This window comes from Bactrocera oleae, chromosome 4 (genome assembly GCF_042242935.1).
Source record: "Bactrocera oleae isolate idBacOlea1 chromosome 4, idBacOlea1, whole genome shotgun sequence".
NCBI classification, from domain to species: Eukaryota; Metazoa; Arthropoda; class Insecta; order Diptera; family Tephritidae; genus Bactrocera; species Bactrocera oleae.
This window is the reverse complement of record NC_091538.1, coordinates 19,715,708-19,732,945: the sequence shown is the minus strand read 5'-3', so window position 1 is coordinate 19,732,945 and position 17,238 is coordinate 19,715,708. Positions and strand designations below refer to the sequence as shown.

Here is a 17,238-nt window from a genome sequence, read left to right as displayed (position 1 = left end):
AGAAAGTCAATAAGCTCTTTTTTCATGGACCGCTTAATTTGAGTCTACAAAATACATGAAATATACTAAAATATGAATTTGGACCCAGATAATTTAAAAATTTAATCATAATTTAAAACTAGTGTATGCCTTGTGAATAAATTAATAACAAAAAATTTGCTTCGAATTTAATTAAGGCGATGATTAAGACGTACTTTCAACGGATGGTATAAAGTGGTATAGAAAAATTGCATGACTATTTTACCAAATTGAAACACTGAAACACCTCATAGAAAGTACAAATTCCGCATAAATGCCATTAAACATATTGTTACGTATTATTAAAAAACTGGTATAACTTATTCAATAACACATTTTGTCAAACAGCTCCAAATATGTATTCTGAAAATAATCTAATTTAGAAAAAAACTAAAGACGTATTTTCAGTGAATGGTTGAAACTGGTACAGAAAAATTTTACGACTCTTATACCAAATCGTTGAAACACTTTAGGTGCACAGAAAATACTAAAATGCATAATGTTATATGTTATTTGTAACTGGTATACATTTACAGTACTTTGTACATCATACAAATCCGGCATAGATACCATTTAACTTATTGGTAAATATTATTTAAAAATTGACATAATTATTTCCATAACACATCTCGTCGAAGAGCTAATCCACAAATTTATTCTGTAAAAAGATACCTTATTTAAAAAAAGCTTTAAAATCCTGCAGAATATAGTTGATGCTTCGCAGTTTTTACTCTCTTCATTTAAAGCAATTTCTTCATTCCCAACCACTGCATATAGCATATAAAAAATTTCCATATCTTGTATGGATATTTTGAATTTCACTCTGCATTTGCAAGTCACAAGCTTAGTCACGTGAAAAGCTATTCGTTTGATGGATTTTACGCAGCTCCTCCACGTTGTCCATTATGTGCACGCTATTTAACAACTATTTATGATGTTCCGCCTTTACTGCGCCACTTACTTATATACCTCGAAATGGTTTTGTTGCGCTTGCAGATTTTTTTTCCATTTTACTCCCTCTGTGTTCGCAGAAACAGAGCATAGTTTTACTCTTATAATAATAACAAGGCATATTTTTTTTAATAGTAAGTGAGTTGAATGCACATTAGACATGCTCTAATAATTCCAGCAAAAAGCTCGGGGCACCTTTCATTATTTTCCACATTTGTTTCCAACCACCATAACAATGCAACTAAGCGACTATAATGCAAAACTTTCAAGCAGAAATAGAAAAGTAAAATAGTTCTTCGTATTTGCGACCTGTTGAAAGCATTTTACACGCACATAAACTCACACACATGTTCTTCACCAAAGAGTCTGTCGACTTCGTAAATAAATCGCGTGCATTCATTTAGCTTTCAATTTCCGCATGAAATTCCCATTCATCGCACGGCAACTAATCAAATCGCAATGAATTGAATTCAACTGAGGTAAAGTTGAGTTAGAATTGGTTTGCATTGACACTGATCGCAAGTGAAAGCTTGTTGCATGCCGCACGTTGCTGCCCCAACACTAACAAAAAGCACCCTGTGCTATTATGCTAACACCAGCTAAATACTAGATAGTTATTAAAATAAATGCCACAAAAAATAACAACAACTACATTTGGAAAGCAAATAGATTTTACTATCACCATTTCCTCTGTAACCAACTTGCCTGGAATCATAATTTCCGTTTGTCGTTTATGAAAATTAAATGGAATTCCCGTGTTGCGCATTTAAACGAGATGATTTACTATTGATTTACCGTAAATTTGCAAATGTATACGTTCATAAATTGTGTGCTAATTGCCGCAGGATATATACTTGTATATGCTTGCTTGTTTTGCTGCATTCCGTTGCAATTTCCGCGCTCAGCGCAAAGCTTGTTGGCTATAAATTGCTTGATAATTTTGTCAATCAGTGAATTTATTAGAGGAAAGTAATTGAGGTGAATTATAATGACCTCAGAATTAATTCCAAGATTGGAACGATGGGTGGTTTACATTTTTCAGGGGTCTAAGTTACTTTATATAGACATTTTTTAACGCATTTCCGCTAAATATTAGCTTTTTAAGGGTCACAACTATTGTGAAATTAAAAAAGTTCACACTCTCAACTTCAAAACTGTTGCACCGATCTTTTTGCACCTAATTTACCAGGTAACGACGGAGAGTTATTTTAATATTTTTTAACTTTTCTTTTTTGCCGTATTTTTTAAATTCCTTCGTGAAAATTAAAAAAAAAAAATTTTTTGAATATCATACACTAATGTAGCATTGGTTTAAATAAAGAAATTTTAACTAGATCGTGTTTTTTGATACAAAAAAGTGGCAACTTAAGTTGAATTTTAGGGTGTTTTTCTAAACTTGTGGTTTCCAATGAGGCAATATTTTTTCGGAGTTTATCTTTTTGACAGTTTTGTTCTCCGATGAAGCTCACTGTTCACTGTTGGTTGCATGGGTACGTTAATAAACAAAATTGTCGCATTTGGAATGATGGTAATCCACAAATCATTGTTGAGACCCCATTACATGCTCAAAAAGTCATTGTATGGTGTGCTCTGTCGGCAGAGAAAATCATTGGTCCATTTTTCTTTAAAAATTAATCCGATCATAATGTTACAGGCAATGGGTAACGCTAGAGAGTCATGACCATTGACATTTTCGTTAATAAATTGGAGATAAAGATGATGCGAACGACCTTTTGTTCCAAAAAGACGGCGCTACAAGCCATACAGCTAACGGAACAATCAATTTATTGAAGGAAACTTTTGGTATAGAATTATCTCACGTCGTGAGCCTATGGCATGGCCTCCAATGCGGTCGTGCGATTTAACACCGGTGGACTACTTTTTCTGGGGTTATGTGACGCTTGTCTACGCAGATATGGAAAACCCTTATCTCTATAATAAAGCTAAATTCTTGACCATCTCATTAAACTACATATATAAGTTTTATTTCCTCTTGAAAACCACATTTCTAAAAAACACCCTTTATCTTAGCTCTCTATTAAAGATAAACCTTAACTATTTTTCAAATTTCATAACAACAAATCCTTTTTAATTTTAATGGATTTCAATTGCAGTTTACAATGAGCTAGTTTATGTCAAGATGTTTTGAGGTCTCCGAAATAATGTCTCTTTTTATATGAACATACAATTGTATGGCCGATAAAAATTTATTACTGGTTTTATGAATATACATACGCCTTATTATTATTTAAAGCAATCATTTCGAAATACTGAAGCTAAGCCCACAGGTAAGAAAATTTACACAAAATGAAGTACAAAAAATATTGATAAAGACTAATTTTAATTTAAATTATAAGTGTGTGTTTAACGCGCAAGCGCTGTATACATATGTGTATATAGATGTGTGCGGGTGGTTTATTACTGTAGACATTGTGTACTTGTGTGCGTAACTGTGTTTGTTTACCTTTTTATGCATTTTTTATTACTTTTATACACTTTCACTTTCACTTGGTACTCAGCTTAGTCAAAATGGAGTTAATTTTATAGCAGATACAAGTTATTTACAAAAGTTTTTTCTTTTTATTCAATTTATGCTAAACACTCAAATACTGATTTGAACATCATTTTTAATATATGCACAACTTTTTTCTAACTTTTCCACCGCTACTTGGCTTTTATGCGAACAACAAACAGCATGTGACATGAATGTGCATGCTCGCTGTAAGGAGAATGTTCCGAGCTTGTGCGGTTGCGATCACACCGAACGTCGGGGACGCATCAATTTGGAATTGAATGTGAAGGAGAATTTGCTGACGGTGCAAAGTAAGTTGGGGTTATTGAAATTTAATAACATTTTGTATGCTTTTATAAATTTTTTGTGGTATTAAAAACTAAATTTTTTTTTTGGTAATAATTTAAATAATAAAATTTTAAAATCTTAGATAATTTTATTTATTAATTTTTAGCAATTATTTTAATTCGGAATTAATAGTTTTATAATTATTTTTTCAAACAATAAAAATTTTTCATAAACATATAAAATTAATTGTTTAGTCATAATATTTAATTATTTTTATAGACTATACATATTATTTTATTTATCTAATTTGATACTCTCGCAACATGTTGCTACAGAGTGGAATAGTTTGATTCACCTAACTGTTCTTTATATCACCTAAAACTTATCAAGATAAATATTGAGTTATATATATATGTATATATATATATATATATAAATGATCAGGATGTTAAAGCGAGTTGAATTCCGACTGACTGTCTGTCCGTGCAAGCGAAAACTTGAGTAACAATTTAGTTATTTATATGAAGTACACATGACACTTGACACCAACAGAAATTAGGTATTGTAGACGTACGAAATCGATATATCTGTGGTTTGATTTTGAAAACTTTAAATAGTTTATGTTTGGTGTACCTACATAGCTCACAAACCAATGAAGCTGTATTAACCAAATTCGCTCAGGATAAATCTTTTCGGCACTTCTCTGGCACTGTTCAAATTGAAAGGTAACCTCGCCCACTCCACATGTAACTCTTATGTTGAAAGCTACTAAAGGTGCGATAACTTACTAGTTTAACAGGCAAGAGATTAGTAGAAATTTTGCACTCGAGGGGTACGGAAGGGCTTCATAAGAGCCGTTGTCAAAATTTTACAATGGACGTGGCACCTTTCATATTTCGGCATGAAAGTGGGCGAAATAGGACTCATATAACAAAATTTGAAGTTTAATTTGATTCCTTGACCTCCCATGCATATATCGGGATAAAACTTTATATGAATGTACCTTTAGGGTAAGCCAACACATGTCAAGGTCACAGATAGCAAATATATGGGTCGGTTAATCTGTGAGCTCAAGTATTGAAATTCGAAGAATACTTTTATAATAACAGTATGCCCTTGTATCAAATATGGGTGGTGCCTAACATAAACATTTTGGAACTACCGGTTGACTTTTTATCGCATATAGCGATCAATATGTGAGTAATCTTAGTGAAATTCCAAGAGCGTTTCTATTATATAACAGTATATCTTCCTGCCTAAAAGGGAGGAAATCAGGTGAATATTTTTGTTTGCTTCCATATGCCTAATATAAATATATACAATATATGTAGATAAATTCGGGTCAAAATTACCCGTAGCCCTCATATATCTATACATATTGATCAATATGTAAGATATCTTAGGAAAATAAAGTGAGTGTCTATTATTCGATATACTAAAGTTTCATACCAAAAGTATATGCAGTTGATCCACGAATTACATCAACTCCCATATAGTGAGTATAATTATTCAATCCAACTTTATGGCGAATATCTTGGTCGGTGTGTGAGTTTTCTTCAAAAAATTGTTTGGAAAAAAGTTATCGAATATACAAGGAGCATCAATATAGCCGATATATATAGTGATTTTCATCAATTTTTACTTCACATCAGACTTTAAGCCGTTTATGTTGTTCAAATATGTGATATTTTAATGAAATAATGTCTATGCATAGCGCTAAAATAAAATTAAATCGGTCATGGTCGAATTTCCTTCCCCCTAATACTTGTGTAATGATTTTTGTTTCTCTGGTTGAATATTTGCTCATATACCCAATATCTTAAATTTAGCCCATTTGGTTAGGCCCTTTGGTTGATTTCATATCACATATTATATCACATTAACATACGTATGTATATCTCATTTGAATTAACTAGGTTAATATAAATATCTTGGTGACGAAGCAAGATGTAATTATCTATGCGTTAATAAGATACTAAATTTGATTGTAATCCATCCTTCGAATAATGCATGTTGAATTCTTATGAAACATTTCTTAATATAAAATTTTTCCAACACCTAAAAGTATTTCTCCGCCCTTGATCTTTTCAAATTATGAGAGTATAAAATGTTTGGTTACACCCGTCCTTACCGCTTAATTACTTGTTACTTGTTGTTTTTAATTAACGTTTGGATACTTTTTGCTTCACTTTAGTAAAACTTTATATTCATCTTTTTTAAGTTACTTGCAAAAATATATGCACTTCTCTTTATCTAATATATATGTTTATACACACATAAGTCTGTACAAAACATGCATCCATTTATAATACAATACAAAAAAATTTTACTCCTTTCTAGTCAAAGAAGGCCGTAATCTCATTCCAATGGACCCAAATGGTCTCAGTGATCCCTATGTTAAGGTTAAACTAATTCCAGATGAACATGAAAAGTCCAAGAAGAAGACGCGTACCATCAAAGCTTGTCTGAATCCTGTGTGGAATGAGACCATCAAATAGTGAGTAATTATTAATATAAGGCAGTAAGCATTTTTAAATGATAAATATGTACTATATGTGGATATGGAAAAACTTTCGAGTTTGTTAGAATGCTGCCTATTATCTACGTGAAAGCTTTCTAAAAAATAAAGAAAATTTTAAAAAATATTGTATTGTTTGGTATCCATTTTGGCTTAGTTAAAAAATTGAGCTTTACTTGTTCTGAAATCCCATAGAATATGACGATGTTTTAAAATATTGGTATTGAAGATGATTAGATTTTCTGAAACCTTTGAGTTCTAAAATAGTTAAAGCTTTCTAAGCCATACAAAAACATTTGTATAATATTTTTTTCTTATGAATTAACAAAAAACATAATGAAAAACAATCATTACTGCTGCAAAAACGATATCATAATTTTGTTTAAATTCTTTTATTATCATTATATTTTTTCGTTCAATTCTGACGATGGATATTTCACAAACGCTTAACTTAATCGAAAAATTAAGAAAGACTATTTTGTAAAGCAATAAATTTTCAAATTCATAAGAAAAAAAATGTGCCTTAAAATAATCAAACTTTAACTTAATAGAAGGTTCTCTCTAAAAAGGTTTGTATAGCATTTAATTTCTTAAAAAAATTTTGAAACGAAATATTTTTGTAAGTAGTTGAAAGTAAAATTGGAATTCTTCTATCTGATAATAAGAAAATAAATAATAGTTTTAAAATACTAAAAAAACACACTTTTCGATGGTTCGATAGTTTCTGAGATATACGATTTCACCGAAAGGTTGATGGTGCCACGCCCATTTTACAATTTTTACACCTCCTCCTATAAAACTTTTCCCTACCATCTTGTTTGTGAAATTTAATGCTAATGACGCATTTATTTCGCCAGTTATCGCACTTTTAGTATATTTTAACATAACTGTTATATAGGGAGTGGGCGTGGTTATTATCGGATTTTGCCCATTTTTATAACGTATGAACAAGGGCTAAAAGGCCTTCTTCTCAGCATTGAGTTAGCTTTAGCGGTGTGGAAGATATATGCATTAAACCATTTAGGGGGCGGGGTTACGCCCACCTTTAAAATAATGGGAAATTGTTATGAAATTATTGCATTGTCATCGGTCCTTGACACGTCTGCAAAGTTTCAAGTCAATCAAACTTCTGAAAAACTAGCTCTAAGATTCCATTACATACATAAAACCCAAGCTATTAAAAGCGTATTAAAAATAGAAAACCTTCTTGTTACAATTAAGATCTCATACAAAGAGAGATTTGAGTTGCGGTATTTAAGAATCTATTTTTCAGAGTACCAAGGGAAAAGGCAATATTCGTTTTATTTTTACCCAGCCTAATGTATACATTGCTGTTTATTTAGAATAGCCCCATTTTCATTAGTGACTTACCAATATAATATTCTATTATTCTCTCCATTTAGTGATCTCAAGCCAGAAGACAAAGATCGGCGTGTACTTATCGAGGTCTGGGATTGGGACCGTACTTCGCGCAATGATTTTATGGGCGCTTTATCGTTTGGTATATCCGAAATTATTAAGGTGAGATTAAAGAATTTTTAAGAACGATCTATTGTGATACTAAAATTCAATTCTCGGACATAAGGCTTTAATTTTTATACCGATCAAAAACAAGTTGTTGTATGGAATATTTTGTATTTTTGGGTATTCTAGCTTCGGTGCAACCGAAGTTAACGTTTTTTCGAATCTACTACCTACTTTCTTCCTTTCGTGTTAGTTGATTTATACATTTATATGCTTCGAACACGAAATTTGCTGTAGAAATTGCTTGTCAGTTATGTACAAATGTTTTTAATAATTTTCTTTTATAACACAGTTAAAAAAATTATTTCTCCCATTTTGCTTTGTGATTGGTGCTCGTAGGAAGTAGTCTGATCAACGACAGTTGAACAATGTGTTTTGTATGTGTACATAAGCAGAAGCAAAGAAGTTGGCTTTCCACGCCAGCTCAAGGCTAATTATCATCACCAATTATAACACTGTGATATAAGTGAAAAGTATTACTACTTACAAAAAGAGCTTATTTCGAATAGTTGTCTTCCAATTAGGATATCCAGAATTTTCTGTAAAAAATATGAATTCTTTTACAAGCACTTTTGTTGTTCTGAAAGACTGTTATTATTTTCTGAAATTTTTCAAATATTTATTACAATTCAATATTTCAGAACCCCGCGGATGGCTGGTTCAAATTGCTCACACAAGAGGAGGGTGAATACTATAATGTGCCATGCGCCGATGCCACACAGGATCTACTAAAACTCAAAAGTCAAATGCGGGTAAATTGCATACAAAAACCAATAAGCCAATTTGAGAAATAACATTTGATTCCGCAATACGCACATTTGTAGAATTTACTTACAACACTCTTCTCGCATTTCATTCGCAGAAATCATCTCAAAAGAAACCACTGGTGATGCGCAGCGATACAAATGCACAGACACAATCTAAAAAGGATATGATACGTGCTACCGATTTCAATTTCATAAAAGTGCTGGGAAAAGGTTCATTCGGCAAGGTGAGTGAGAGGAAATGTCAGTAGAATTATTGAAAAGAACAAATTGTAATATTATTTATAGCCTGATTTGGACACATTTTAAACGAAGCTCATGTGTGCTTCTTTAAAAGTTCTAATACTTCATTTTTCTGTTTAAAAATCATTTAGGTATATCTTTCACACAACTTTCTTTCTTCTTCTTTAATCTTCCATTCAACCACACCAGGTCATGCTGGCCGAACGCAAGGGTACCGAAGATCTTTTTGCCATTAAAATACTCAAAAAGGATGTCATCATACAGGACGATGATGTCGAGTGTACAATGATTGAGAAACGCGTTTTGGCTTTGGGCGAAAAGCCGCCGTTCCTTGTGCAGCTGTACTCATGCTTCCAAACACTAGATCGCCTCTTCTTTGTCATGGAGTACGTCAATGGTGGCGATTTGATGTTTCAAATACAACAATTCGGCAAATTCAAGGAACCGGTGGCTGTGTAAGTATGAAGCAAACTCAATAACAAAGAAAAATACAGAATAAAATAAAAAAAACGTAAGAAATCAAAGGACAAACATTTATATATATTGACTGACCTCTGGCGTAAATGACTTTTATGCCGATGATTGACCTCTGTGAAGTGGCCAATCTCGGCAGAGTATTATTTCCACTGGTTTCTTTGCACAATATCACTTAAATTTTTTTTCGATTTGCTACTTTATTTTCTATACAAATATCTTTTCACATTTTTTTCAATTTTTTTTTTTGCCAATCTATTAGCTTTTACGCAGCCGAAATAGCCGCCGGCCTCTTCTTTCTACACAGTAAAGGCATTTTGTATCGAGATTTAAAATTGGACAATGTTCTCTTGGATGCCGATGGTCATGTTAAAATTGCCGACTTTGGCATGTGTAAGGAGAATATTATTGGTGAGAAGACAACAAAGACATTTTGCGGCACACCCGACTACATAGCACCCGAGGTGAGTAAAAAGGGAAACTGGTGTGTGTATGTGTTTGTGGATATTGTTGCAAGTAGTTGCTAAAATAATTGAAACTCAAATTTCGATTTCATTTCAAAGATAAACACAAATTTTGTGTGAATGGTTGTGTATTTTGAGGTTTGGTTGCATTAAAAGACAAGCTATTTTTATTTGTTTATCTACAAAACATTTTAGAGAGTCTAGTCCATATGGGCAATAACATCGGCGGCGGTCGGCATGCAATATTGTCTAATAATTCACAGTGTTGAAAGCTTTAATTTTTATTTGTACTCATTAGAACTTTTATTCTTTATTTTAACTCCTTAACCTCAAATTATAATTCGTAATTTTTTGTATAATAATAAAAAGTTCTTTATAGCTTTTACATTACCCATTCCATATCTGTATGTTATTGTTTCTAAAATTCGCTAAATGTGATTTTTTGACTATCAAAACCTTCAACACTACCCAAATTTTATGGGGAAATAGTAGAGTCTTTAACTGGAAGAACAGTCCACTCTCGGCACTCAATTTACCGTCAACACCTGTGCAATGATATTTTTAACCTAGTTAACTGACTGAGATCACTCACTTTGTGCCCAGATCACTCACTCCATTAGAACCCCATTAGGGTAGGGTTCATTAGATAAACTGTATATTGTGCCTCTTAATCCGCTTCGAGTATTGTACCTAATTTCTGAGTCTTCGTAATGCACAGTCATATTTTTATTTTCCTCATGGGAAAATCCACAAGAAAATCATTTTTGATATCCAATACCAGAAGGTAGGTAGGTAGAATGGCTGTCTAACGACGCACCTAGGCCTTTATGATGAAGTTCCTCAGCACGAAAAGTTTTACTTAACGTCAAGACACCCTCCACCGATAGTTGTGATTATTTTCCTGTAAATAGCCTTGCATTCGCATAGAAGATGTTTCACCGTCTCCTCTTCTACCTCCTGACAGCTTCTACAATAGTCATTATATAGTGCACCTAGTTGGCTTGTATGTCTGCCAATTAGGCAGTGATTTGTTAGCAGCAATATTAGAGCTCTTATATCATTCCTTTTGAATTTGGTTAGTCGACATGTGCTTGTTGAGTACGTCACTGATTGGCTTCACCGGGACTGAGCTAATTTTATAACATGTTGAGCACGTCAGTGATTGGCTCCACCGGGACTGACTAATTTTATAACATATTTGTCTGTTAAATATTTACAAGTGGCCAGAGGCATATGTATTCCTTCTTTTCCGGAGTACAATTGTAGGGTGATGCCTGTTCTGGATAGTTCACCTGCTCCACAGTTACCAGAGATGTCACTATGCTTTAAACCCCAATGCAGGTTTAACGTGAAATAAAATGTTGAATCCAATAAAATATCGAGGCATTCTTTCACCATCTTTAATGAAACCTTAGGAGGCTCTAGTAATTTCAAAGCTGCTTGACTATCTGTATATATAAAGACTTCCTTAGTCTTAGAGCTGACTTCGCTGCCAGTTGCTTACAGAACAAGTCTATTGACAGTAAATTTAAAATGACGGCTTACCTCACCATCCCTTTACAGGTGTAAAGTGCTGTAGTTGCTTTCTTCACCGTAGCGTCTATGTTTGATTTTTATGACAGCTTCCTATCTAAAATTAGTCCTAAGTAGCTTGCCTAATCTCCTATTGTTAGCCAGGTACCATTTAATAATGGTGGCATAACTTCTGGAGTATTGTGTTTCCTAGTGAACAATACTAGCTCCGTCTTACTAGCATTTAGGTTAAGTCCACAAAGCGTAAGCCGCAATATGTACCCCATCCTTTTCTGGACCTAACAACAATTTATTTATTGTTAAGATCCAGAGAAGTAGAGATAACACTCCTCCTTGAGAGGTTCCTTTTTGAACAGATCTGCACATTGGTTCAAAAATGTCCAAATCTTTAAACGCGCTCAGTATAGCCCTAGGCTGGATGTGTTTGAAAGCGTTTCCTTTAAGGATGGTTTCTAGCCAGATTATTATGTAGTTCTGGGACTGCTGCAATTGTACCGGCAATAAACTGTCTGGTCCCGGCGATTTGAATTGCTTGAAACTTCTTATTGCCCAATATACATAGCTTGCTCACACTTTATCTACAGGAATGAAATCTATCTCGACTCCACTGTGCTGTATATACTCAACTGTATGATTTTCAGAGCTACCTGGGAAGTGAGTATCCATTAGTTGGCCTAAAGACTCTTCACTGGATACCGATACTGAAAAGAAGTGTTCCTCAAGAACTCTCTAATGGGTTGCTTTATCAGTTCTTCCGACACCAGTGTTATATCTAATACTTCCTGTCATGTTTTAAATGTTGGCATTCTCCCTTTGTTGCACAAAATAAGCTTAGTTCCTAGTAAATAATTAAAGAGCAGCTCACTCCTTTCGTTTATGACACTGCTATCCCATAATGTGTGGTGTGCGTTGGAGTCGCATCCAAGTATAATCGAGCACTTGGATGTTTCGCTGTCTCGTAAAAGCTCTTTAATCAGCTGCGATGGTACTTCCTCCTCTTTGTATGGCATATCGCATGACACCAGCCAGTATTTATTTCTGTCGGTCTCCCAGCTTATATCTGGGGTGTCTTGGTCGCTATATCTATGTAACATGAAAGCGTTAAAGTCATTCTTAACCAATCGTAGAAAGTAAAACAATTAAATTTTTTAAATGATAATTCAATTATTGTTTCAATGCATTATTTGCATCAGAATTGAAGATAACTACAATAGTCTCACCACCTTTAACATGTAAAAGCCATATTATCATCGCAGTGTATGCTCACTTTCGTAAAGCCACTTTTCTAGAACCTTCCCACATCGAGATCACCTATATCTCATATTCTACATTATTGAATCTTAAACCATTCCGAAACAGTTACATAAGGTATTACAGCAATAAGGCTACAGGTTTACATAACTATTAAAACTACGCCAGTTTTATTCTCGCTCACACTGCTTTTACTCTTATTTTCCCTCAACAGATCATTCTATATCAACCCTACGGCAAATCGGTAGATTGGTGGGCATATGGCGTTTTACTCTACGAAATGCTCGTCGGCCAGCCACCGTTCGATGGTGAGGATGAAGAAGAGTTGTTTGCTGCCATTACCGATCACAATGTCTCCTATCCGAAAAGTTTGAGCAAAGAGGCCAAAGAGGCGTGCAAAGGGGTAAGTAAAATGCACGATATGCCTTTATTTAGAAAAAATTACTCTTTCTGAACTTTATTTATTTTTATGTTTTTTACTGACCCATTAAAGCTTAAAGCTTTAAACTATCAACTGTTCTTTTGTTTATCTATACAAGTATATATTTTAGTTTTGTTCACTGTCGTTGACTGAACTTCATTAACTATGCACATATGTCGTTGGGCATAAATTAATTTTAAATGTCCGGCAAACAAGCCCACACTCGAGCATATGCAAATGTACACATATTTACATGGAGTGGAATAAGTTTTAAGCACCTACTATGTGTATTCTTTATTTATGGCATCATTTTAACATACATTTGAGTGTCCTTGCAAATTTTAAATAAACATAAAGCAAAGGATTTAAGTTTTTGACAAATTTTTTTTTAATTTTCAAGCATATTGTTTTAGAAATTTTTACATACTCATGGATGGTTTTTTCATATATTTGTTAAATACAATATCTTTTAATGCTAAAAAAACTTTTTAAAAATATTAAAAGAGAATTGCTAAAATACTAAACTTTTGAAATTAGTTCTTGAGAACACTAAAGGCTTTGTGTTATTATCCTTAACTTGTCTATGTATACATTTTTTCCTTACATACAGCATGAATATCTTAAACGCCTTCGATTCTGACCTAGAAATCAGCAGTCTATGGATTCCAAACTAAAGCACTCAAACAACACTGTGATGTCATCCATTGTGTAAACGAAAAAAGTTTGTCAGTTTCCTAATTGTAAAAGATATGTTTTTGGCAGGCATTTTAGAACCCCTTTTCGGCTCTCCAATGAGTATTAGATAAAAAGATAGTTTTAGTTAGTAACCTATCCGAAAAGACTATTAATTGTACATAATATATACGGTTAACAAATTATTAGAAACACTACAGTATTAAAGAAGAGTAAGGACTCTTATTTATATATTTTAAGCACCAAAACGTTTTTGAAGTCAGTTCACTCACTCTAAACCAGACAGTACTACTTGTTTATTCATATAATATAAAGAACAAAAAATTGTCCAAAAGGACTGGTAATACTTGCTCCAACAGCATGCTTAAAAGTATGCCCTATATATATATATACCTAGACGAAATATTGCGACTTATTGAAGACCACTAGGCTTCAGAACATAGGCTATATTTGTACTCTTACTTTTAGTACTCATTAGCAACTGATGATTCCATTTATAAGAAGCAGATTCAATGGATTTCGAAATTTAACACGAGAGGGTTTATGTCTTTCTTTAGGGAGCAGCTAAAATTTTAGTCCTCAGGGCTGTATTTTTTTGTAGCAAAAAAAACCGAACTTGACATTAAAAGATTAAAAATTACACTCAGATTGACCTAACCAGGGAATTCCGGGACACATTTAAATCGCAGCTTTCTGCTGCGGTCGTTCAGTCCAAAAGTTCAGTTATGGGGAAAACAAAGTTTATAACAAACTAAAGATAACTTAACATATATCTTTATTTAAAATGTATTTATTCATAAAGCCAGGAATTTTGTTTTTTTTCATAAAATAATGAATTTGAAAATCCGTGTGCGTAGTTAAGTAACCTTTCGCCTGAAAAGGCGAATATAACGCACTAAAATTATAAAAAAAAAAATTGTCATATCTGAAATACTCTTACTGATGTGACATAATTGTGAGATAATTTGTACTATTTAATATTTTTTGCGGCTAAGGCCTGAGGTCATGTCTTACCCCCTGTCAAGTACTTAATCTAACGTTTGCACTAGTTATCAGAAATCCTGGAAATTACATATATTATATTAAGCATATTTAGGATTCCAAGCATCCTTCAAACATTCTTTAAATGCTACATGAAGCTCGTTTGACATGAACGAGAGAAGTAGCAATAAGCTATCAATTCTTAGTTTAGCCCTTGTTTCTCCTTAAAAAATAAGAAATCATATCGCTATGGAAATAATAAAACATCAGTTTGGAAAGACACGACAGTCTTATTAAAATATAACGCTTCATCCATCCATGACTTAATTCGAAATATTCGAGGTATTTCGAGATGAAAAATTACATTGGACCCCAATGACCATTACCCACATGATATTTATATATTTATTTATTTGAACATAATTAAATTATCATGTTACGTTTCGGTTCTTATTTCAGTTCCTCACCAAGCAACCAAGCAAACGCCTCGGTTGTGGGCCAACCGGCGAGGCGGATGTGCGTATACATCCGTTCTTCCGACGCATCGATTGGGAGAAAATTGAGAATCGTGAAGTGCAGCCGCCATTTAAGCCGAAAATTGTAAGTGAAAGCAAAAATGAAGAAAAAGGTTTCAAAAACTTAATTAATTCTTTTGATTATTTCTTCAATATGCTCTTCTTTTCCCTTTTTGCGCTCAAATAACTGTTTTCACACTTCGCTATATAAAATTAATATGCAAATACCTTACACTACCCACACGCACACACTCCCGGAATCATACACAGAAACATCGCAAAGATGTCTCGAATTTCGATAAGCAATTCACTTCGGAGAAAACGGATCTGACACCAACGGATAAAGTATTTATGATGAATTTGGATCAAACGGAATTTGTGGGCTTTTCCTACGTGAATCCGGACTATGCGGTGCCCGTTTAAAGACACTGAAACTCCGCATACATACACACACCCAAAAGTACTGGGGTAGATTGTTTAGGAATTGAAAGGAAAAAACCACAGAAAGAAAGGACGAAAGCTAGAGATGGAGATAGATATAAAGTTTATGCGAGGATATTACATTGTTTTAACGGAAACAAGCAAGTGAAGCAGGAAATCAAGCGTTAGCCAGCTGCAATATCGTTTGGTGTGTAAGTGCGAATATTGTTACGGTGCGTTTTTTTTTTTTGAACACCTTGTACTCGCGTGTGAACAACGTGCCATTATAAGAATTTTAAGTAGAATTTCCAAAACGAAGGTGAGAAGAAGAAGAAAACACACCCGCTCGAACTCGAGCAACATGCATATCTGCAGGCGTGTAGCAAGCATGAATATAAAACAGTTTAGATAGAGGCGCAGTGGCAAATACATTTTATTTTTTATTTTAAATTTTTGATTGAAAAAGACAAGGAGGTTTTTATGTGTAAAATAATATTATTTTTTAAAGAAACGTTTAATAATATTTATCTATTTATATTATTATTATTTTTTTTTTTTTGTGACCATTAAGCAATATTGTCTATTAAAGCAAATGTATTATAAATAAGTCATGTTGTTATTATTTGTTGACCTTTGAACGTATTACTTAAGTTAAATAAAGTATTTTTTGAATAAGCATAGTTGTAAACTAAATTTTTAAAATTTCAATTTGCTTTTAAATAAAATTATGTATATATGCTTAGTCGTAATGAAGCTTAAGAAACTTGAATATATTTGTTTTATTAACAGTTAGGTTATAAAATTAATTATTTAAAAAATTTAAATTATGCAAAAATATTATTAAATAAAAAATATTAAATTCTTAAACACATTGTTTTCTTGAATTTCTTTTAATATGTAAAATCAGCTATACTTTATTAAAAAATTTGGCAATTTTCTGTCATTTAATTTGTAAAATTAGTTAAATATTATTAAATTAAATTAAACAAAACTCAAAAAATGTTATTTTTTAATTTTTGATTTTTAATTCGTAAGAAAATACAATTTTTATACCAAACATATTTTGATTTATTAATTTAGTATAATTATATTTAAAAAAGTCGTATTTATGAGAACAGGCAATAAAAAAATATTTATTTAGCAATATTTATATTCAAAATCTAAAAAAGAAAGAACAAAACAGTACTTTATAGATTAATAGTTTTTATTTTTTGGGTTTTTTGTCTTTTTTTTTTGAAATTTTAAATGAAATGAAAAAATAATAAAAACATTGTTGTATTTATTACACCAGCCATTTCTTTTTAAATATAATTTACACACTCTTCATTTAGTATATATACATTTTATTTTATTTGAAAAAAAAACATGAAATGAAAAATCTTTTGAAGTCAATTTGAAATTAATTTTAATTTTTTTCTCAAGAAAAAATAACCAAAACCCTCCAAAACCAAACCATTGCCAAATTCGTTTATGAGATCCAAGTAATCCCCTAAAAATATATTTTATTGCCTTTTATGTACATATATGCAAAATTTTATTACCACAATAATTTTTTTGTGTTTAGAAAATAATATGCAAAAGATCTTCATGAAAAATAAGGAGACACTGCAAACATTATGTACTAATAACAAATTATGAAATATGATAATAAAACACTATAAAAAATGA

At 32.4% G+C, this 17,238-nt stretch overlaps 1 protein-coding gene across 9 annotated transcripts in view; it reads left to right on the top strand.

Annotated features, from left to right (window-relative positions):
* The window catches only part of Pkc53E (Protein C kinase 53E), a 140,718-nt gene extending 124,281 nt beyond the window's left edge, over window positions 1-16,437 (top strand). For all 9 annotated transcript variants that reach the window (XM_036369223.2, XM_036369221.2, XM_036369229.2 and 6 more), the window contains 10 exons: window positions 3,664-3,792; window positions 6,110-6,266; window positions 7,691-7,808; window positions 8,453-8,563; window positions 8,674-8,802; window positions 9,008-9,273; window positions 9,555-9,756; window positions 12,755-12,943; window positions 15,095-15,235; window positions 15,421-16,437. In XM_036369223.2, coding sequence (XP_036225116.2) covers window positions 3,664-3,792; window positions 6,110-6,266; window positions 7,691-7,808; window positions 8,453-8,563; window positions 8,674-8,802; window positions 9,008-9,273; window positions 9,555-9,756; window positions 12,755-12,943; window positions 15,095-15,235; window positions 15,421-15,573 — 1,595 coding nt within the window. In that variant the 3' untranslated portion in view covers window positions 15,574-16,437. The remainder of the gene's footprint in view (window positions 1-3,663; window positions 3,793-6,109; window positions 6,267-7,690; window positions 7,809-8,452; window positions 8,564-8,673; window positions 8,803-9,007; window positions 9,274-9,554; window positions 9,757-12,754; window positions 12,944-15,094; window positions 15,236-15,420) is intronic.
* The last annotated feature ends 801 nt before the right edge of the window (window positions 16,438-17,238 follow it).